This window comes from Acipenser ruthenus, chromosome 10 (assembly GCF_902713425.1).
Source record: "Acipenser ruthenus chromosome 10, fAciRut3.2 maternal haplotype, whole genome shotgun sequence".
Lineage (NCBI taxonomy): Eukaryota > Metazoa > Chordata > Actinopteri > Acipenseriformes > Acipenseridae > Acipenser > Acipenser ruthenus.
The window spans coordinates 4,006,189-4,029,622 of NC_081198.1; the positions used below are offsets into that span (position 1 = coordinate 4,006,189).

Genomic DNA, 23,434 nt, shown 5'->3' on the forward strand with positions numbered 1-23,434 from the left:
TTCCAGGGCCAGTCAAGCAGGGAATGACACTAGTGACTGGCTGCACATATCAGGGATGAGAGGGCTCCGACTGTTGGCTGACTTCAGACTCCAAACAGTATTGATTCTTATTAGCACTACCTATCAGGAGGAAAACTTGAAAAAGCACATGTGCTCTGAGCTCGGGGTGTCCCTTTATTCCGGTTGCATCATGGACTGCTCCTGTTTTTTGGGAAAGTCTTCAATCCTCGACAGATGCCAGCTGAATCACAATAATCCCTGTCATTTCTAAAACAAACCTGAAATCATGCCTCTCTACAGGCAGGGGTTCAGCTTCACATCCCCCTATCCCTCTCCCCTCCTCCTCCCTATCCTGTATCTATCTTTCCCCTTCCTCTCCTCCTCTTCCTCCTCCCTATCCTCCATCTACCTTTCCATCTTCCTCTCTTCCTCCTCCTCCCTCTCCTCCTTACCTTCCCTCTGCCTCACTCTATCATGACTTTTCCCTCCTCGAATGAGACTGGTGCCACTCTGTCAGGCTGGCAGTAGTCTAGGCAAGTAGTGACCCACTTTTCAAAAAGAGCAGATTAGGAGCAAAGCCCCTGTCTACTCCCACAGATTCCCCTGCTGCCACCAGGGTAGATTATCAGATGTGTGTATTTCTTCATACCATTGTGATACCAGATCATATTTTTATTTGAAGCAAGTCATTTATAAGGAAGCTCAATATTAAGAAACTTTAAAATCACACAGGGGTCTATAGAAATGATTTAAACAGTGGCCCATCTTAATACCGCGCCCTAGGAGTTATTAGCATGATTTTCCGAGGTGCTCATGTCACCGTATTTTTATTGAACAAAGCAATCTTAAGAACTGGGTCAATAAATCGCCCCAGGGGGAAAACACTAGCAGTATTATTGTAGAGTTAAATTTATTTAGATCCGCCACTGACCAGTAGAGAAGATAAAAAAAAAAAAAAAAATGATTAAAGCAAATCATACAGCAAAGCTAAGAATGCACAAGGGCTACAACTTTTAGTACAGATGGACAAATTATTGAAGCAGCATACTTTGAAACACTGGACCACCAACTCTGCAGCCTGGCACAACAACAGCAATCTATATTTCCATTGTTTTTATTTTTTCTTCTCCTGAACTGATTAGCAGGCACTGTAATTATGTTACCTTTACAGTGTAAATGAACCAGCTGATCTCACCTATGATTGATTAGCAATATGCCAAGTCTGATTAGCAAATTGCTATGCTAATCCTGGTGTGTTTCTTTTCCTGTGTGTCACAATCAAGGGCAAAATGAGACGGAGCTGAGGAACAAAATAAGCGTAGAATAATTCAATTAAATCAAAGCGAGCCAGGCACAGATAAGTGCTCTGTAGAGCCTCAGTGTTAACTGTCGTTGTTAACCCGCATGAAGCCAAACCCGTTCAGCTGTGTAAGTTCATTATGATTTTAATAGCGGATCTTAAAGTAATCGTAGCAAATGGCACCTACAGTAACTCACTCAAAAAACAGTAGAAAAAAAGGTTTCATGGGCTGCAAACTTGATTTAATTATTAAAATGGGCTTTATAAAAAACAGAGATTAAACCAGTCTTTAAAGTTTTGTGAAGGAGCTCCGGCATAGAAACTGTTCATCATTTTTTGGATGGTGGCATTATGATCTTCCACTGTTTTATTCACTGTACAGTTTAAATAAAATTAACACATGGAATGCCTAGATTTCTATTCCTGTTAAAATGTGAAAAATAAGTTACCATTTATTAATGTTTACTGGGGCGTGATCGGCTACCCTGTTCAGATTAATGGCTCGGAGTACTGGTCGTGATCTGTACCTCACTGAAAATACAATGACTAGCTTTCTCTTATGTTTATCAGAAATCAGTTATTACCTTTTGAATTAAAAATACAGACAGCTGTAAATGTTTTACTAACTTATAGTATGGATATTGGAGTTTGGGTTACGATAGGATGGTTTGGACTATATGTTTGGGATTAGCGAGATTCTAGGGTATTTAGGCCTGTACGTGCAGACCCATGCAGCATTTTAATAGAGGGCGCTACACCGTCCTGTGGGAATACGTTTAACCCAGAACAGGAGCCTGCCTCAGGCTTTTCCATGTAGATAGGGTCAGGGCATCAGCCTATTAACACAGATCTCAGGCCTTTGTCTCTCTAAGCCGCATATTTAAACAGGTTTAATATCCAAATTAGTGCTTGTGGGGAGAAGGTCAGTGTAATAACATTATCATTTTTTATTCACAGGGGGAAAAAAATAGACATTGCTTGATTGAGTCTAGGTTTAAAAAACAGTGAAGAAAATGCAATCAGCTCCTGGAAAATAGTGGTCGCCCCTCAAAGAGAAAGATTTCCAGTCACTCGTTTGATTGAGAATGTGTTTTTTTTCCCCTGATTTTGTATTCCTGCTTTTTGACCTCGAAAGCATTTTGCATTTAAATGTATTCTTATATTCATTTTCTTGTGTTCTGCAGATATGGGAATGCTGGGGGGGGGGGGGGGGGCATTAATTAAGAGCAAAAAGTACATAAAGGATTGAATTTGGATATTGACTTGCAGGGGTTTTTGTGCAGGACCAGCGCTGTCTGATACACTGCTTTTCACATGCTGTAATGATGGAATGGGGTCCTTGCAGCCTGCTTAGCTGCCCTTCTAATTGGCCTTTATGAATATTTAATGAAATCAAGATGAAATTCAATCATGGCTTTTAACTGCTGAATCTGAGGGGAAAAAGGCACACATTATTAGATTTCACTGCTCCTGTTGCAAGGACTGCGGGAGTGAGATTCCAGTGCCTGTCAGTCAGCTGGCAAAGCCAGGATTTTTAGTCCAATGGGACCTGGCTTCCTCTGAAGGAATTAATCTTTTATTTGTTTCATTGTATTTTTAACCAGAGGACCTGGTCACGCAACAGAAAAGAGGTATTTGCTGTAAGGCCAGTTTTCCCCTGGTGTATTTTTTCTCCTTATTAAAGGACTCTTATAGTAAGACAACTGCTAGCTACCACTGTACACGGTCCACTTAAAAATTAGTTTGGGGTCACCTTTCCTTGAAGATGATGGTCAAGTTTATAAATAAGCTAGAAGTATTTTTTTTCAGTAGCAATCAGTGGCGAAACCGTGCTCAAACCCGATGCCCGATTTTAACCATTTGTATGTAAACATTAAGCTAACATTTACCAGATCTTTCATCACAAACAGTTCTATGCCAGATTATCACAATCAAGAGATCAAGGGTCTCTTTTATCGACAGCTGCACCTGCACTAACCTGAGCGTTTGAAATAGAAGTATCGTCACACTCTTGTGCTGTTAATAACATTCTGAACTACAGAAGAGTCAGGTTTGGTTTCTGTTGATGTCTCTGGCATTGGTGGTTTAGCTTTTTTGTTGTAGAAAAACGCCAAACGTAGCTGTCTTTTTGTCATTTTAACAGGGCTACATCAAATTCACTCGGTTTTTAGCATATATTTTCGTTGACTGAAAAATCTTTTCAGCACTTTTTTTTTCCTGTAAGCCACTGCCTGGAAAAAAGCCACTGGTAGCAATTCACTCTGAAAACTGAGTGGAAAAACAAACTGTATTGCATCGAAACTTTCAACTAAGATTCTGTTCCTATTCCTGTCTCTTATTCTCACTACAAAAAGAGGCTTTGTATAATGAACACAAATTAAACTAATACAATAATTCAATAAATTGTATCTGTTTAGCACTTTCCATTAGCTACATAGGTCTCAAATGTGCAGTTTTGAAAGAAACACATGTTTTAGCAAACATCTATTGTCAAAACATGATATCTGGTCCTATCTGGTTCTGCTTCACTCTCAGGAAATCTGTTACACTTGCACTTCCTAGGTCATTTCTCCCTAGCCATGGCTTCTGGGTCATGTTAATGGCTTATCAGTCAATAAGGGAAGCAGCTGGTTGGCTCCTGACCAGAAGAAACTGTCAAAAGAGTGGAGACAATTTCACACTCCTGGTGAACTGACCAAGGAAGTGCAGCACAGAGATTTCTTTAACCTAGTGTAGTTGATAATGGCACATTTGAGACACATATATAGCAATATAACAGGTAAAAGGAGGTAAAATATATAGAATAATTTTGTTAGCTACAGTTAACTGTGCTCCATACATTACATAGCGCTACTTTCTGTATTCTTGCATTGCGTTGCGCTGTCAAATCCTGACAAGATCGAAAGCTGCTGGACTTCACGTATGCTCCCACAGGTCCAATCATCATGATAGATTCAAGCAGGAGTGTTTCTAGTGTAGGGTTGTGGGATCCAAGGACCCGGCAGTAAAATAATGAACCCCGCAGTAATTTGTATTTGTATAGTGTATATAGGGTGCTGTACGGTACATGCTACGAGTGAGGAGGGAAATCAGCTTGTATCTTAAAGCACCCTATACTATATCCTGTCTAGTTAAATAAAAATGAATAATCAGTTTAGCTCATTTTACAGACTGATATAAGGAAATGTCATATTATTATTATTATTATTATTATTATTATTATTATTATTATTATTATTTATTTCTTAGCAGATGCCCTTATCCAGGATGACTTACAGTTGTTACATATGTCTGTTTCAATATCAGGGTCTGTTATACATTATATTACTGTGGCCTTCAGGTTCACTTCACCAAACATGACACAAAATAGAAAATATTCTAAAGTTTCTCTTCGTTAAAATAGATTTTTGTTAAGTCTACCCTGTAGCTGTGCTGGACATCCTCTTAATATGCTCCCTGGCGACCAGGGGCTTGGTGGTTGGACTCTGTAGCCCCTTGGCTGTTGATGCAGTATTGGATACAGATTAATACAATCCCATTTCCTCCCCAGGATTTTCTTCACTAATGTGATTTTTTTTTTTCTCCTCTGAAACACTAAGCACCTTATCCATGTTAGGAGTGACAATGAGCTTGTGAAGGGGCGGGTGTTAGCCGGCTGTAATGCTCCAATTCACAGTAGATTAATTATCTCAGGGTGAACACGATCAGGACTGAGGATTTGGACAGGCTGAGACACGCTCTTATGTCTGGATCTTTCCACCCCTTCACTTGTCCCTTGTCAGCCGAGGAAGGGAGTACAAAGAGGATTTAGTTACCCAAACTGGCACCTGTGCTTAAGGTAAAGAAGACGTGAGATCTTCCAGTACTAGATGCTGAGTTCAAAGTAATTCACTAGTGTCATGGTCCTTTCTCGTGAGGTAGAGGGCATGACCATTTATCTATGGCCAGTAGGGTCCGCTGTAGCACAATGAGGATAAACAGCCCCTGCCAGTTTGCCTCCCTAACCCACGGGAGCGCCAAAGCCAACAGGGCACTCCCACTGGAATTCCCAGCAAAGACTGGCAACTTCACACAGCCAGGACACAAACCTGTGCTCCCCAGACTGTACACCACACGGCTGTGCCTGTAGCAAGTGATGCCACTCAGGGACCCCTACGGCCATTTCTCTGTTTTTGACAATGAGCTAACTACTTATACGTATTACAAACGTACAGACAATGGCACAGACCAGAAATTCAGTTCTATGAGCATATTCATTTTTCCAAATTACTGACAAATGTAAGTGAAACTTGCAGCAACCAGTAAGCCTGTTGTGTTTTGTTTGCAAAAACTTTTTTTCTTTTTGTATTTTAACCTGCAGTTTCAATTATTGCCAAAAGAGGGAGCTAGTAATCGCAGAGCTGCTGCTCCAGCAATGCATTTAAAATATGCAGTGGAAGAGAAAGAACGATGCTGTAGCAGCAATAAAACTGATCTTCATAGATTATACTTTAAAACAGTAAAACAAAACGGGCAGTGGATGTTTTTTTTTTTTGTTTTTTTTAACTTGAGGCCCCAGGCAAGATTTGCTCAGCTTTTTATTATTTGTATTTCATTTTATGTTTTTTTTTGGTTTTTTTTGTTACCTGTTACATTTATTTTTAACTGCAGGTGTCCTCACTATTGTGTTCAGTTTGACACTAAAATGCAGGGTGTATGTTTGGCTAAATGAGTATAACAGAACTTGAATGTTTCATTTATTAAGCCTTCGTGCTAGTGTGCCTGTTTGGTTCACATGGTGATGTAGTGGCAATGTTTCAGGAAGAAAAAAAATATAGGGGCAAAGGTGTTGTTTTACTATGCATTTTATTATGATATAAACATTGAAAAGACTTTAGAAGGTTCGGGGTAGCCACTGTAGTTTTGTACTATCTGCAAACACTGCAATATTAATACTGCTGCTGCTCTTTGAAAGGGTATTGACAACTTCAGACAAGTGAGTTTTTAAAAAGTTAATTCTAGACAGGAAGCAAATCATTACTAGCCAGCCCTGTTGTGTACAGCATTCCCCATATTGGTTTTGATTTACTGTTTTACATGATCACAGTTGTCTCATACCCTCGGGTAATAGCGGGACACTTTCTTTGCAAGTGTTTGTCTGTGTTAGTGTAAAAGCCAGGCCGTCACAATTGCCCTGTTTATTTCTCTTTCAGCAACAGCGACGGCTTGACCTCCTGACTGTAACGAGTCGAGGTGAGTACACACTCTCTTTTCTCCACTAAACAGCTGGTTTGTCTGGTTGCCGCTTACAACTCTGACAAGAAAGGGCAGTGGAAAAAGAAAAATAGCTCTCAGCTCCAGCCTCGGTTACCAGTAAGTGACATCTAGATTGTAAAGTGGCAGTGCTTCAGGCTGCAATATGTCTTACAAACTTTCTGTGAAGGAAGGTCCAATATATTCATATATTAATGTGAGCGTGAGACTGTGGGCTTGTTTGCCACTTATACTGAGAACTTGAGGACCTAACTCATATAGGAGAGAACAGAAATAATAAATGCAAAGAATGCATAGGTCTGGAGGTACCTGTATGTACAGGAAGCAATAGCAAACACACTGAGACAACTCACTTGGTGAAGACAAGAGCCTGCAAGCACTTGAGAAGTGGTCTATTGAAAATCACAGCAAGCAAGTCCGTATAGAGGTGCTACTAATTGAAAGAAGGTGGTGGAGAATTGTCTGAAATGGTCATTATATTGAGGGAGTTTACTGTGCATCAAGCTGTTAGTTTCATTCGGGTACATATCTGTGTGTGAGGCATTGTTCTGGGCTTGGATTTTGTGTGTGTTAGAGCTTGCTTTTTAAATTATCATATATAAGCGGCAGGTTATATATGACCAAATCCCCAACTCCATTTGCAGAAATGCAGCCCCAAACTTGCAAGGAACCTCCACCATGCTTCACTGTTGCCTGCAGACACTCATTCGTGTACCGCTCTCCAGCCCTTTGGCAAACAAACTGCCTTCGGCTACAGCCAAATATTCAAATTTTGACTCATCAGTCCAGAGCACCTGCTGCCATTTTTCTTTGTGCATAGTTGAGTCGCTTGGCCTTGTTTCCACGTCGGCGGTATGGCTTTTTGGCCGCAAGTCTTCCACGAAGGCCACTTCTGACCAGACTTCTCCGGACAGTAGATGGGTGTACCAGGGTCCCACTGTTTTCTGCCAATTCTGAGCTGATGGCACTGCTGGACATCTTCCGATTGCGAAGGGAAGTAAGCATGATGTGTCTTTCATCTGCTGCAGTAAGTTTCCTTGGCCGACCACTGCGTCTACGGTCCTCAACGTTGCCCGTTTCTTTGTGCTTTTTCAAAAGAGCTTGGACAGCACATCTGGAAACCCCTGTCTGCCTTGAAATTTCTGCCTGGGAGAGACCTTGCTGATGCAGTATAACTACCTTGTGTCTTGTTGCTGTGCTCAGTCTTGCCATGGTGTATGACTTTTGACAGCAAACTGTCTTCAGCAACCTCACCTTGTTAGCTGAGTTTGGCTGTTCCTCACCCAGTTTTATTCCTCCTACACAGCTGTTTCTGTTTCAGTTAATGATTGTGTTTCAACCTACATATTGAATTGATGATCATTAGCACCTGTTTGGTATAATTGTTTAATCATACACCTGACTATATGCCTACAAAATCCCTGACTTTGTGCAAGTGTACCTAGAAGAATTGATGCTGTTTTGAAGGCAAAGGGTGGTCACACCAAATATGGATTTGATTTAGATTTTTCTTCTGTTCACTCACTTTGCATTTAGTTAATTGATAAATATAATCTATTAACATGTCTATTTTTGAAAGCATTCTTACTTTACAGCATTTTTTCACACCTGCCTAAAATTTTTGCACAGTACTGTATATTCATAAATAAATTTCATTCTGAGAGCCAGGATTTCCTGAGAAGATATTTGTGGAGAAGCAGACAGATCATTTTTCAGTGGCTTGGCTCTGCTTTAATGGTGGTATTTTATTATGCTGCTAGCTTTCTTTGTTTGCTAATGATCATTGAATAAGTTAAGTGTATTTCTGTAATAGAACCCATTGTAGGGGAAAACCACACACATAATGACTGCATTCATGTGGAACATAACTAGTTTGGAAACATTGGAAGGAATATTGAAATCTAATTTTCTCTACAATGTTTTATAGAGAATTAGTTATCATACAGCAATGTATTTGGCCACAGGTTGTCCTGAAAGTTGTTCTCAATATATTTTAATGAATGAAATTAGTTTTAGATCACAATAGGGGGTATAAATGTTTAGGCACTCATAAATGAACCTCCTGGTTTATTAATTTGAAGCTTTTAACACCAATTTTTAGTTTTTTTAGTTTTTTTTTTCAAGAAAAACATTTAGCTTAATGCTTTGTGAATATGGCCCATAGGTATTAAAAAAAACTGCATTCCCTTTTCATTTCATACAAACTACATTATTGAGTCAACTGCTTTGTGATGAAAATGAGGTAGAATAGTCCATCAGCTAGGATAACAGATTGACCACCCTCTCAAATTCCAATGCAGAGGTTTATTTACTAGCCAGACAATATTATACCAGTGAAATCTGATACAGCTTTTGTTACAAGAAGGTACTTCACAAAGACTTAAATGGTACTGGGTGAGACCTAACTGGACAAGCTAAAAGCCTTTAGCAAACCCACAACATTCAATTCTGTATGTAATGTAAAAGAAAAGTGATTTGGATGGGAAATCTGAAATCTATTGCAATATGTGTGTGTGTGTTTAAAACAAATGGTGTGTTTTATACATTTATAAGGGTAAAATGTAATGGTTTCGATATTTTCTTCAGTAGATCACTGACAAATAATCATCAGATTAAACATAGCAGTCATTTTTTTGCATATCTGTATTTTAGACCCCCCTGCATTAAACCTGATTTGCTACATCATCTCAGATTTAAACTTCTCAATATGACGGGACCCCACATGCCATGACGGGATCACACTTTTATAGCTTGCCCACTGTTAAATCCTTTGTTTTTATCAATATATTTACGATGAAACCTCAGCAATCCTGCACGTGGAGATTGCATTGCTTTGCTGCTAACTGAACCTCCCTTTTACGACAGGGTTCCTGAACACACACTTGTTGATTAACCCTAAAAAGATACTTCAAAAGTTGTTGCAGATGCAGCACAGCGCCACAGTGGTCTAGGTCAATGTTATTTTTTGCTGGCCCTATAGAAAAGTCTATAACTCACTCCACGGGAGTAGAAAACCTGATAAATAACTATTTATATTGGTGTTCTCAGCAGCTGATTGATGGAACTAATAATATGAATTGAGAGGAAAAACAGATGGGTGAACGGAGAAAGGAGACCGGCCCATATGTTTAAAATATCCAGATAGACTGATATGCTCTGAGTAAAAAGTGTTTGTTACAGACAGGCAGAACCTGCTAATACATCAGCTTTATTTGGCATCTGTTACCAGGACCTCATGAGGGAAGCGCTGACCTTCAAGAACTTTTGACAAAGGACACAACAGTATTACCAAAGCAGCAATTCTGCTGCTAATGAAGGTGTTCTTTGCTCGGTCTCTTATAGGCTTTATCAGATAAGTCTTATCAGAGCTTTGAGAATCTAGACCATTTTAATTTGCTTATGCAAATGTGGTATATTTAAAAACCATACAGGATTGTTTAGATCAGGGGTGACCAACCACGATACTGGAGGGCCATTCCACTCCAGGTTAACAAGTAAAATGAGATGATGAACTACTTCAGGGTTTGGATGGATGTTTAATTGGTTCAATTAAACCATTAAGAACAGGGTTGGAACAAAGACCAGCAGTGGAATGGCCCTCCAGGACTACGATTGGCTGCATTTGGTTTAGATTTTTAAAATAGGGCTTTCCTTGACACACTAGAGAGACTTGCATGTGCCACAGGCAGTGTTGTGTGATGAGGTTAAAAGCTTTATAACCATGAATGCAGACAAGGTCATTTAGAAGCCCCGGCCTTGTTACATATACACTGGACACAATATTGAGATCCACAAAACCATGCCCGTGAGGTTTACAAAAGGTCTAACACGCGTGTTTCTTTAGGTCTGGCTCCCTAGCAGAATCACCCATTCTTGTGTACCTGTGTGAACAGATTAGAGATAAATCTGCCAACTCTATTATCTCTGGCTAGAGACAATAACATTTATCAAGTACAATTTCCAATCATGCGTGCGCTAATAACTTCTTATCTGAAATATCGCCTGCTGTGAAGAAGTTTGTCAGGGCTGTGTGAAAATCCATCAGATGTCAAAATGATCTTTTTGGCTCATTTTTAGTTTCCTTATAAAGCTAATTTTGCACAGCGTACTATTGTGAGCCGTGAGAGAGAGCGTTGCACAGAACTTGGCTGTCGGGTCCCAGCATTCAGCACGTCTCATTAGCCCTGGTGTTTGAAGTGTGGTTTCTCTGCACCTTGGTATCCCCCCCATTAATTAGACCCTTCAGCGCTGAGATGTGCATCTGGTTCTATTGAAGCCTGACATTTCTGACTGCTGACCTTTCCGGGCCCAGCACAACTAAATAATGATTTGTTTCTGCCATTGTTCAGCCACAGTGACTTAAGGTACACACACACACACACACACACACACACACACAGAGTGAGGTGTATATAGAAGAAGAAGTATTAGAAGCTATTCATGAGCCAACCCCGGGGTTAGCACAATGAGGGAATTGGGTGCAAACATTCTTTTGGCAAGTTATCGTGCTGGTATTGATTTGAATGCCCTTTTCATATCTCTGCACACTATGTTGTATTGTGTTGCTCTAAATTAACTTTGGTTTGGTGGGGGTTTTTTTATACAAGAAAAAGGTCAATACATTCATGAGTTCTAGAGAAATGTGTGAGCTCTAACAGGAACAATGATAATAGGCAACCTTCAGATCTCCTTTAATGACACAGTTTATCTAGAACAGAGGCTCCTGCATCTTTTACTGCCAAGTTTAAAGGTGCAGCGCCCCGAACATATTTTTAAAAAACTGTTTTTACGTATTTAGGAAGCTGTTTTCCTAAAACCCATTTTGAAAATATCAGCTATGTAGCCATTCCCTGTAAAATGTTCAGTACTGGTGTGGCAAAAACTAACTATAACAACAATTAAAGCCAAATTAAACCCGAAATGCCTACTGGAGGCCAGGAGTGTGTGATAAAAGTTTGGGGAACATCATCAAAAGTTATCATGTTAACCATGTAGAGTGTGATAGATGGTCAGACATGACCAGACTCTCCCCTTTTCGTTTGTTTACATTTGAGTTTGGCTTCCCTGAAGTACAGAAGAGCTTGCAGGTCGTGTGCTGCTACTCTCATGTAGTTTGATGAACATGTCTGTTCAGGGATTGTTAACTAACTGGTACTGGTGAACAGGGATGCTAGGAATCTGTTTAATGCAGAATAATCTTGTCTGCGATTTTTATTTATTTTATTTTTTTTTACACTTGGTAGGAAAATAAATTTAAAACAAAAGCTGTTTTGTATGAAAATCAACCCACCAGTGAATTAGCTTTGCGTTTACATAAATATCCAATATAACTGCTTACGGTATACAGAAGTTCATAAAGCAGGCTTTTCTGCTGAGAAAAATAAATAAATACACCCTATGTTTATTTTTATTTCAATTTGAATCTATCCCTATTTAAATTCTGGTACCATAACATTATTATTATTATTATTACTATTTTTCTATACCCTACTTTTGCATTAATACTGTACATCTAGTTGATGTAAGAAATATATCAGTAATAAACACCAGATAGAAAATATGTGCTATTTCTTACATGCAAAAACCATTCTGAGTGGCCTGCACTGAAAAGAGCACAGCTAAATGAACTAACCTGCCTGTCGGTGCAGGTGAGGGTTAGAACTCCACTTGTGTTTTTAATATGGAAATCTCTGTCAGCCTAAGAATGGGGTTAGGATTGGGCTGTCTATTGAAGGACCTATTTGGGTTAATTGGCTGTTTGGCTAAGTCATCTGCATAGCCATGGTGATAAAAGGAGTCTGGAGTGTCTGTGAGACAGGGGCTGGTGACTAGGTAGTGCTAGCAGCTAAAATCTGTTTTATATTGTTTATAGAAACTGTACACTAGGTGTTTTGTTTTGAAGTTTTTAACATTATTTTGTTTTCATAATAAAAGCGCACTTTGTGTGGCAGGTTTTTTTTTTTTTTTTCGCCCTGAGACTGCTATACTGTAACTGTTTCATTTGAAAAACATTGTGACTGCAAATACTGGACATAGTAAAAATACAAATGGGAAATGGAAGGAATACTTAGAATACTGCCAGGTTAGATACTCGCATGTCACAGGAGCTAGAGTGGTGCTAAATGAATGCTTCTTTAAAAAAAACATCCATTTCAACTCTTAACTGAACAGGATTCATAGTTGGTGCAGGAGCCAAGGGTCACAACCATCATTCCAGTGAAGTCGTGTTCGGGACAAGGAGAGGCGGTGTGAATCTCTGAAGTGGGTTGTCAGTCACACACACACACACACACACACACACACACACACGCACACACACACACACACTGCAGCGAGAACAATCCTGAGATTTTTATAGCCACGGAATTGTTTGAAAAGGTATCATTTGTTATTTTTATTGAAAGGTTGGTGACAGCAGATGGCAGGCGTGCAAGCGAGAGATTGAAATGAAATCTGTGTGACGGACGCAAATTGTGGGTGATTTTGAGAAAGGCAGCTCCAGAGCGTCAGGGGCACATTGGGCGCTCTTCTGAAGACAATGTGCCAGCGCCTGTAAAAACGTACAATATAAACAGTGTTCTACCCTTAAGAAACTAATTTTGAAAGGCAAGATCTCTAAGGTGATGTAAAAACTGCTGTTTCATAAGTCTTTTGACTGTTTTTTTGTATCTTTAAATGTTAAATTCCAGGACTGGTAATGTTTATATGTATATATATATAGCAAAGTGAGTTGTTTCCATTTCTTGTAAACCAAATTGTTCTCAATGAGTTTCTTGTGGATAAGCATATAAACACTAACCACTAGGCCACATTGCCTCCCAGTCCCTCAGCTCTAACCACTAGGTCACACTGCCACCATGTCCCTAGCACCTGCATTGTGTATAATAAGCAACTCTTTGTGCGCTAACCGTTTTATTATGCAGGGGTACATTTTCTATGTGTGTAGGCAGAATTCATTTATTTTGCTAATGTTTCTTTCTCAGAATATCTCTGATATGCATAAACCTTTATAGAATCAACAGGGAGTATATGCAAACCATCAACAGTTCGGCATAGAAGTTGTTTTTGCACAGAAACCTGTGTGCATCCATGCGAGTAATCCTATACACTGAAATTGCCTTTGTTTGCATATAATACTCATTTAATTAAGAGAACCCATTAAAAGCACGTCAACAAGTACTTGTATATACAAATGATTTGTCAATGCGATAAACAGTGATGTATTTGATGCAGATGGCCATATGAAGCTACAGTCAGTGTTCATATTTAAAAAGACATGTTCATCAACTGTGGATTTGGCTTAACACCATTAATGTTCGCATACAGAATTTGAGGGGAAATACAGTACCAGTAATATGTGTATTGAGTATAGGGGTAGGCTGTTGGGTCATTTCTTTAAGATGATTAAAGAACTACACTGTAGTAGGCGATGCTGTGTAAACTAAAACTTTATTTGATTATGTCTCATTGCTTTATATCGTTAACTGTATTTTGTTTTTTTTTAGGTATACATGGCATGCTCTCAAATGAACATAGGGAGTAAAACAGTATCTAATACATACATGAAGAATGCCTGTTTTTATTAACCTGAAAAAGGCATCTTAAGACCTGAGGAGACTAAAAGTGGCCAGTGTAAACTGAGTAACTGCCTACCTCCCAGACCTCAGCTCTTACCACTAGGCCACACTGCTTATCTCCCAGTCCTCAGCTCTTACCACTAAGCCACACTGCTTACCTCCCAGTCCTCATCGTGTACCACTAGGGCAATTTGCATAACAGAAGGAGTGATTGATCAACCCTCTCTAGTACCTGCTAAGGGGGAATGCGTCTTTAATGGAGCGGCGGGGGTGAGCGGTAAGCTGAATGAGCGAGAAAGCGTTATTTATAAAACGCTATCAAGGACTTGTATAAACGACCAGCTGTGAAAACAACACTTCCTATTATTACCCTAATTATATCAAAATGTGCATATTTTATCTCCCCAAACTTTATTATTAGTAAACCCCCAGCAATCTATTTTCCAGTTTGTTTTGGAAAGGTATTGATTATAGGTACACATTTGTAAGGATAAATAAGCTTGCTTATGCTAATGAATACTGGTCAGCATTGCTAATTATTCTGGCACAGGGGAGGGAAAAGGCAATTCATTTACACTGCAGTAGTGGAGAAAAGATATTAATCCCAGACCACTGACATTTGGTAGAAGCAGAGTCACCACATGACTGGCTTCACATTGTCATAACAAACCATAGGGAGCGCTGTGCCTCCCTAACTCACATAAACAGGCATTGCCAAGCACCTGCGCTGTATAAAAGGTAGCTCTTATGTTAGCCTGAAACAGTGCAATGAAATTCCTCCAAGCGGCTGATAAGTTAACAATACTGACATCAACATACGACCCATCCTTACCTCTCGACTACAGAGCTTGCTCGTTAGTGGAATGGGAAGACGTTCATCTTGTAACTATGTGCTTTGCGGTATACGTCCAGCCCTTGCTTTTTCCATACAATTCAATGGGTGGAAATGTCAATTCATTATAACACACAACATGCTGACCTTGAAACAGTGAATAAGCCTTGTACTCTTTTATCATACCAACATGATCAATACAGCCGAAGCCTTAATTAAGAGCTTATCACTGGGCATCAAGAATTCCACCAGGTCTTTGCAGCGCTGATGCTCAGATCAGCTGTTTGCAACATCCTGCCAAGAATGCACACTGTAACTGAAGCAAATGGAGATCACAATGAACAGCATACAGGTTTGAACTGCTGAATGATGGGAAACAGCACCCCCTATGGGCCACAATGGAAGTCGTGAGCACATCACATGGCAACTCTACTGACCAGGTCTTCTGTGGATTGTTTAAAAGGTGAAATTTAAGGAGGAAGCCGTGAATACGAATTGAATAATGTTGTACTTCTGTTTATTCTAATTGAGAATGAAAACAGATTTTGCAGCATTTTCTGTTTTAAGAGTAGCTTCAAATGTAATCTGAATTGTTTTTTTCCATTTCCCTTCCTATTTTATGGTGTTTGCAATCATTCTGAGTGGTTCTGGGTTTTGTTCTATACTGAGTTATTATACTTTTTCTTAGGATAATCCTAAATGCCAGGACTTAACAGCCTCTCTTATTCTATTCAAGTGATGTGACTTTCAACTCTGCTAGCCCTGAGAGAGTAGGTGGGTCTGACAAGAGCATTTATTTTTGAGCTGATTCAGGTTCTTTATTGAAACATCATGAAACCTGTTAATCGTGTAACGGGTTACAGGGGCTTTGCTACTTAATGTGATACTTTTCAACGTATTCTTTGCTTCTGACCAAATGTGGCTGGGGCGGACTCAATCATGGCTTGTTTTCAGCTCCGATGGTCAGAAACTGAAAGTGGTGAAACCTGTTTTATAATTAGTGTTCCAGTGAAGGACCCCAGTCAAATACATACTCTATAAGGTGAGCCCCTGAAAAATAAACATTGCAAAGGAGCAAGCTTAGTCATTATGAATACAAAAAAAAAAAAAGATTAATCTTTCGCAGGTTATTGAAAGATAAATAAACAAACAATATGCTGTATTTTATAATGAGCTTCATTTGTTGCTGCTTTTCAATATTTTATTATATAAACTAAAAAAGGAGGCTGTGTGGTCCAGTGGTTAAAGAAAAGGGCTTGTAACCAGGAGGTCCCCGGTTCAAATCCCACCTCAGCCACTGACTCATTGTGTGACCCTGATCAAGTCACTTAACCTCCTTGTGCTCCGTCTTTCGGGTGAGACGTAGTTGTAAGTGACTCTGCAGCTGATGCATAGTTCACACACCCTAGTCTCTGTAAGTCGCCTTGGATAAAGGCGTCTGCTAAATAAACACATAATAATAATATAATAACTGCGGAAACATTATTTTACATTTAAGATGTGCTGCAGTAGTCTTTACAGGTTTGGTGAGTTTGTTTGGTTTCTTGAAATCCCCTAGACAACCTGTAGGCCTACATGTTCTGCAGCAGGAGATTTTAATTGATTTTAATTGTGTGACAGAGCTCTTCTAGATTGGATCTTGTAAATGTAATCTGAAATTGATTGCCAGTGCCTTCACACAGCGCCTTTGTAAGAAAGATGGAGATATCAATAGTTATTTCATCCTGCTTCAATAAACAGATAACATTGAATTATATTTAAGTAATTCCATTGAAATAATAAATGCATAAATGCATTTTATAATCTGACTACTTTTTTTCACCCCCTTTAGATAAGTGGATATTGCAGTTCCCCACAACAGCTCGGGAGAGATGATGGTCAGTGGCCGTCCTCCGATCCCTCGACCAAGCCAGTTGCCTCTTAACACACTGTTAACTCGACAGTGGATGTTGGTGAGCTGCCGGCGTCTGGACGACAAAGGCCAGCTGTGCAGGTGTCTGCTTGAGCTCGCCAGGCACCTGGCCAGTAGGGTCTGTTGTAGTGCACTGAGGAGAAATAGTCCCTGCCAGTTTTACTTCACTAACTCACGGGAGCGCCATAGTCAATGCGTGCCTCCATATATCCCCAGACTCTGGTACTCTCAGCAGGCTACCCTAAAAAATTTACAAAGTGTCATCAGAATTGGACAAGCAGTTCACCTCGATATAAGTGTGAATTATATAAGTAAGCAGCCACCTCCACTAGCTCCTCAGTTTTGGGCTATCCACCGCTGATAAGTTATTTATAAGGAAATTCTTTTTAAAATTGTGTGGGAGCTGAAGCAAATACATTTTTAGGCCCCTAATGTGTGTGTGACTTGGAAACCATCAGCCAAGCCAGCTCTTATGAACATAATTCACAAATTGACCATAGCAGCAAGAAAGTTTCTCTCTTATTAAATTCCATAATAACATGAAGTCATTGCAACAAGTTAAACAGGTTCAAAATAGTACACTCTTCCAGCATTGATGCTACATTTCTGGTCTGAAGTACAGTTCATTGAGTTGCATTGTGTTAACAAAATAATTATAATTCTAAATCAAAAACAGGTCCCAGAGTGGCTCGCCTGGTAAATTGTATGTAAAAATAATGTGATATCTTGCAACAATTGTAAGTCGCCCTGGATAAGGGTGTCTGCTAAGAAATATATAATAATAATAATAATAAATAAAGGCATGGCCGTGTAGTGTGCAAGGTGAGTCGTATAGTCAGGGGAGCGCTGGTTCGTGTCCTGGCTGTGTCAAGTTGCCGATCTTTGCTGGGGATTGGACATGGAGCGTCACATTGGCTCTGGCGCTCCCGTGTGTTAGGGACGCATTATTGGCAGAGACAAAGCTTTACCACACTTGCCTATGCTTTTACCAAATGTACTGTATATAGGCTTTGTGGTAATCTCAGGATAACCAAGGATAGGTGGTTGATGCAATCTAGGCTGACTCCTGTAATGATCCTTTACTAATTGGTTTCTGTACCTTTAAGTAATGTACATAGTTCATTTGCACCACCTACTGGGTTGTACTCTACTGTGTAGACGTGCCTTGGATGTTTCTGGAATAACATGGGTTAACTAGTAAGCTAGGTACAGCAACTACTTAATGGGTTATTATTTATTGATATAGCGCTAATTAGTGACAAAATAAAGCAATGTAATTAAGTCTTGTGAAAGGAGGAGGTTTTTAAAAAGAGAGAGACCCTACTAAAATGTTAGCACAAAATCAATAAATTACACCCTGCAGTAAAGAACTAGGGGGAATAGATGGAGCAATTGCCTACAAGGTATGTCCAAATATTAAAACCATTTTTAATCACAAGATGTCATGTATATACAGTTATCGCAAATGACATATTTGATGCAGCCAAAATGACCGAAAACACCAATCTGAGAAGAAAAAATGAATTATTTTTGAGTAATCTGACTTCTACAGTGTATCTCAACTTTGGTAAAATAAAGAGGACCAGTCACTGTAATCATCATTTTATTCATCATCAGACTATGTATCGTCCATCACTGTGGCATTAAATATGTCATAAGGGATAATTGTGGAAAAAATATGGAGTGCCGTGGGTTTAATGGGTTTAAAATGGGTTTAATATGTACAGTTGGCAGGATCATCAGCATACTTGTTTATCTTCTAGTTATGACATGGTGCTTGTTTTGAGACAATGAAGTGGTCACAATATTCATTAAAAATGAGTGATTTAAATATCTGTCTAACATGGTATTTCTTTGTAAATACATTGTCTGACATGGCGGTCATTATAAATCTGAGATCATAAATATCCACCAAAAAAATGAAATAACAAGTAAAATACTGTATAAAAAACCCTTTAAAAACATAGTAATGTAACAAAACTTAAGGGACCTTCAATTTTATTAGTCATTTTGGTTGTAGTTTTTTTCCCTGCTTTAAAAGTAATAGTTCATATAAGACTGGAGTAAACACTTTAAAATATATCCTTTTTCCCTTCAGTATATTGGGATAGTTTCCTGCCCATGTGCATTTATTGGGGTCTGCCTCCTCAGAGATGCACATATCCAAGCCATGCTCCCTTCAATACATTAGCTTAGACTTGTTGGCTGTCAGAAGCAATGATTTGTGGTTTTGAAACACAACAGAAAGACAGACAGATGAGGTCATGACAGAGCATGCTAAAATAAAGAACAGTACTTCCTTACCGCATGTTTATGTCTGGAGACCCACTTACTCTATAAAGACCTGCTATGTTCACAAACATCATCTAGCCAGATTGTGAATCACAAAACATTTAACTCCTATTAACAATATGTGTACCCGCTAACTTTTTTGAAAATTACATTTTGGACGGCAAACGTATGCATCATTTACCTGGCTTGAATATTCTTCATTTTAAATTAACAGTCCTAATTCCTAATGATTATGAAAGTAACAGTTAATTGATTTGACTGTTAGAGTAACAAGGACTAAATGTAGTATAGTCTCTGGCAGACTTACCCAGTCCGTCCACTATATAGAGTAGTAATGCATGAAGTAAATTTGACATGTGTGTACAACAGGTATTAATTGTGTTACATGGAACAGTTAATTGATGTAAAAGAAAGTACTGAAAGTGTTCACAATTGCATGCACTAAAACTACTAATTATCCTTCTTTCCCAGGATAGTATGTGGTACCAATCATGCTATTATCAGTGTCTACGATGATAAAAAATAGCATTCTTAGACTTCAAGTCATGGCAAATTGCTTGCATGTCACGCTAAAGCTTCAGACATCTTCCCCCTTTTTTTTTGCATCCAAAGTAATTTCACGACAATAAAGATGAATGATCAAAGCTGTATGGGGCTAATTGGCCGTGCACGGTGTCTGGCACTCTCCAATGAGCAGACTGCCTGCTGTGCCAATGTCTCCCAAACCGCTTCTCACTCCAGGACCAACACTGAAACGGAGCCTCTTTCGAAGTGTTTAAATGGCTTCCCTGTACAGATAGCTTTGCGTTTCTAAATGAGGTGCTGGACGATTTGTTTGTAAAGAAATGATATCATATTTCATAATGTCTAACCCGTTCGCAGTCGTGGATTCAGTCTTACATTTGCACACTTTATTGTTTTAGAATAAACGTGGAGAGTTCAGAGAAGAGCAATCAGATATATGTAATATAATGTGAAGCCTGTGTGTAACATGCATTTTTGTACAGCCTTGGGCTACATCCCTTGTATAATATACTTCTCTTGTATACCACCCTATAAGAAACACCACAGTATACTGTAGAACACACCAATACCCGTGTATACGACACACTGTGTATTTAACACCTAGTATATATATATATATATATATATATATATATATATATATATATATATATATATATATATATATATATATATATATATATATAATGCAAAATTGTCACAATATTTGTTATGTTATGGTACAGAAATCCATGGGATTACGGGTATGAGTTATGAGGATGGCTGAACTGGTTTAGCTTTGAAAATAGATGGTTTAACCTACTACACAGGAAGTGAATCTATAGTATGGCTTCAGGATGGGAATAAAGTTAAATTGGAAATAAAGTCTGGAAAACAAAATGGTCTACAGCTAAGGTGTATTACTAATGAGAGGTTGTTAGGCACAAGATATATAATCAAACTTTTACGGTGCCTTGATGCAGTGAGCAGTAGTGGTCCCACTGTACTGGATTATCAAATTGATGTCAGCTTGTGGTTTACTGCAGCCTAGTTTAAAAGATAATTTATGTGGTCACTTTTGGCCAAATTTACGATGGGGTTTTAATTTATATTGTAGGGTCTTTGAACCCCCATTACCCCACACTACCTGGTTCTGATTTTGTAGTGAAGCCACGTAACTTGGCACCTCTAAACCTGCATGTATTAGGAGTCCCTTCAGGCTTTATGGAGAGACTGTAGATTTCAGTAACATATGTCTGCATTTCCCCCCAGTCACAAGAATCTCATAATTACAATTATGGACACACAAGCCTCTGTCCCTGATGGCTTATCTAAATCAAAATATAAGATAAAATAATGTCAGAGAAAAGCATCCAAAGTTCTGCCTCAGTTAGTTTTCAATTACGACAGGCGAAGCAGAACGGAATTGTTAGTGCCATTTATCGACTGTGTTCCTCTCTATTAAAGTACAAGTGAAGAAATCCATCACGTTGTGTAACAACCCGACTTATTTTATAATAACAAAGAGCTCTCTTTGTGTCGGAGTGCCTTTGTCATTCTGCCGGAGACAAGGGGAAGAAGAAAAGGTACATGTTATTTGTTCTTCCCCCTAAAACACCAAGTGCTCACACAGAAAAAAAAAACCCAACATAATCATCGCTGAGAAGTTTTCTATCAGAAGGTTGCTTTCTTCTCTTCATTCTTCCCCTCCGTTCCAGTGGCTTTTGAATTCAATAGGACCTGCTGAGGTGGAACAAAAGTAATAGGGGAATGTATTGATTACAGTAATGATCAGTTAGTGGAAGCGCACTCCTGCTAAATGAAGGCAAGATCGGAGAGGTTCAGACAAGAGGCCTGCATTGCAAGCTCTGCTTTCTGCTATCCTCAATACTGGTCCTCTGAAAACGGTGAATTATGACTATGAACTATTTCCAAATTACAAACGGAACATGCATAATGAACTGGAATCTCATTGCAGATAACCAAGGAGGTCTGCTGAACATATATTCCTGAATATTGTAAGTAGATTAAAAATTAAACTGGGTGGGGGCCCCTGAGTGGCTCACCTGGTAGAAGTGCAGCCACGTGGTGTGCAGGGTGAGTCATAGAGCGCAGGTTCACGTCCTGGCTGTGCAAAGTGGACGGTCTTCGCTGGGGACTCCGAAGGGAGAGTCGCATTGGCTCTGGCGCTCCTGTGGGTTAGGGAGGTAAAACCAGCAAGGACTGTTTCTCCTCATCACTTTGCAGCGAACCCTGCTGGCCAGGCACCCAATGAGTTCAGAGCGGACACCTGCAGGGTTGGCCTTTGTCCTCCAGAGGTCGGTAGCTCGCTGACATCTGCTTTAGAGTTCCTGGGTGAAAAAGGAAGCTGGCTTGGTCGTGGGATCGGAAGACACCCACTGAATCTTTGGGTCTCCTGAGCCATGTGGGGAATTGCTGCGGTGAAGAGAAAAGTGATTGGGCATTCCAAATTGGGAGAAAATCGGGGGAAAAATTATAATTGGGTACATTAAATAAAAAAACAAAACTGGGTTATCTGTGGTCTAAACATGTACTGTACATATGAGTAAGCAATGCTAAAGGGCTACAGAACACCCTGCAGTGTTTACAAAAAATTCCTTACTTTAACTTTGCTGTGTATCACGTTCTCCATATCACTGTAATATATATTTTTTAAATATAATCCTGATATTTTTATTCACACATCATGGATTATAAATCACATGGGGAATGCACTTTTACTTGAATCTGTCTTATAAGCATCCCAGTGTACCCATATCATGGTCCCTCTTGCAATGCTGCTTGTTGTTTTTTTGTTCCCACGTTACGCATCTTAGCTGTATTGTTTACAATTATGGCAATACTTGTTTAAATGCTGTAGTTTAAATAATTAAATTAGGACACTACCAGACATTTTTCATATCTTTACAAACAGAAATACACTAATAAGACTCTTAAAGGCTGGAATGTGGTTGATTTTCAGAATCTTGGTATTCCAAGGGCCAATTGGCAATATTTAAGTCTGTCAATAGATGACGTTCCTATTTGAATAACTTCAACTTCGAGAGATAATGACTTGAATTGTGAGCCTGGTTATGAGAAAAGGATTGTAATTGTTTAATTTAAAAGACATTTCTTTGTAAAACAGAAATCACAACGCTTTTTACATTTTACATTGTGGACCTTATTTGAATGCTACTAAACTGAAGGGCACCAAAGGACATATTAAGCGCAGGGTTATTTCACTCCTATTATTTTCACTCTTTTTTTCCATTGAAAAAACACTGCACTTTTATACTGAGAAACCCTGTTCACACTTTAATCTGTGTCCTTCAGTGTCTTTCAGTTTCATTGCGCCCATTTGTTGAACAGCTTTTCAGTGTGGAACAGTTCTTTTCGGAACAGGGTAGTTTTACCTGGTTCCTATGTGAAATCATTGCCATTGCAATCCAGTCTGACTTGCAAAAGAAGTGAGGACACTTTGAAGGACAATAAATGTATTTCTAAATTGCTCAAAGGTTTTTTTTTTCCATAAACAGCCAACAGTTTAAATCAATTTCCTATTATGATCCAGTGAATTAATTGTCTGCAGTTAAATTAGTTTGGAGTTCCCTCCTGGCACTAAACTCCTTCTCAGCAGTGCTATGAAAATAGTGTTGTGTTTTGCAGTGTTGATCCAGGTAATGCACCTGCCTGAAGCAGCAGCAGAACATAAAACAGCATTGACTGAATCCCTGCAGTAAGAGTATTGTGTAGCACTTAGC

The 23,434-nt window shown here is 39.2% G+C and overlaps 1 protein-coding gene across 2 annotated transcripts in view; it reads left to right on the forward strand.

The window, feature by feature from the left end:
* Positions 1–23,434, forward strand: part of LOC117404311 (cytosolic carboxypeptidase 6-like) — a 184,071-nt gene that overhangs the window by 83,322 nt on the left and 77,315 nt on the right. For both annotated transcript variants that reach the window (XM_059031542.1, XM_059031543.1), the window contains one exon: positions 6,493–6,532. In XM_059031542.1, coding sequence (XP_058887525.1) covers positions 6,493–6,532 — 40 coding nt within the window. The remainder of the gene's footprint in view (positions 1–6,492; positions 6,533–23,434) is intronic.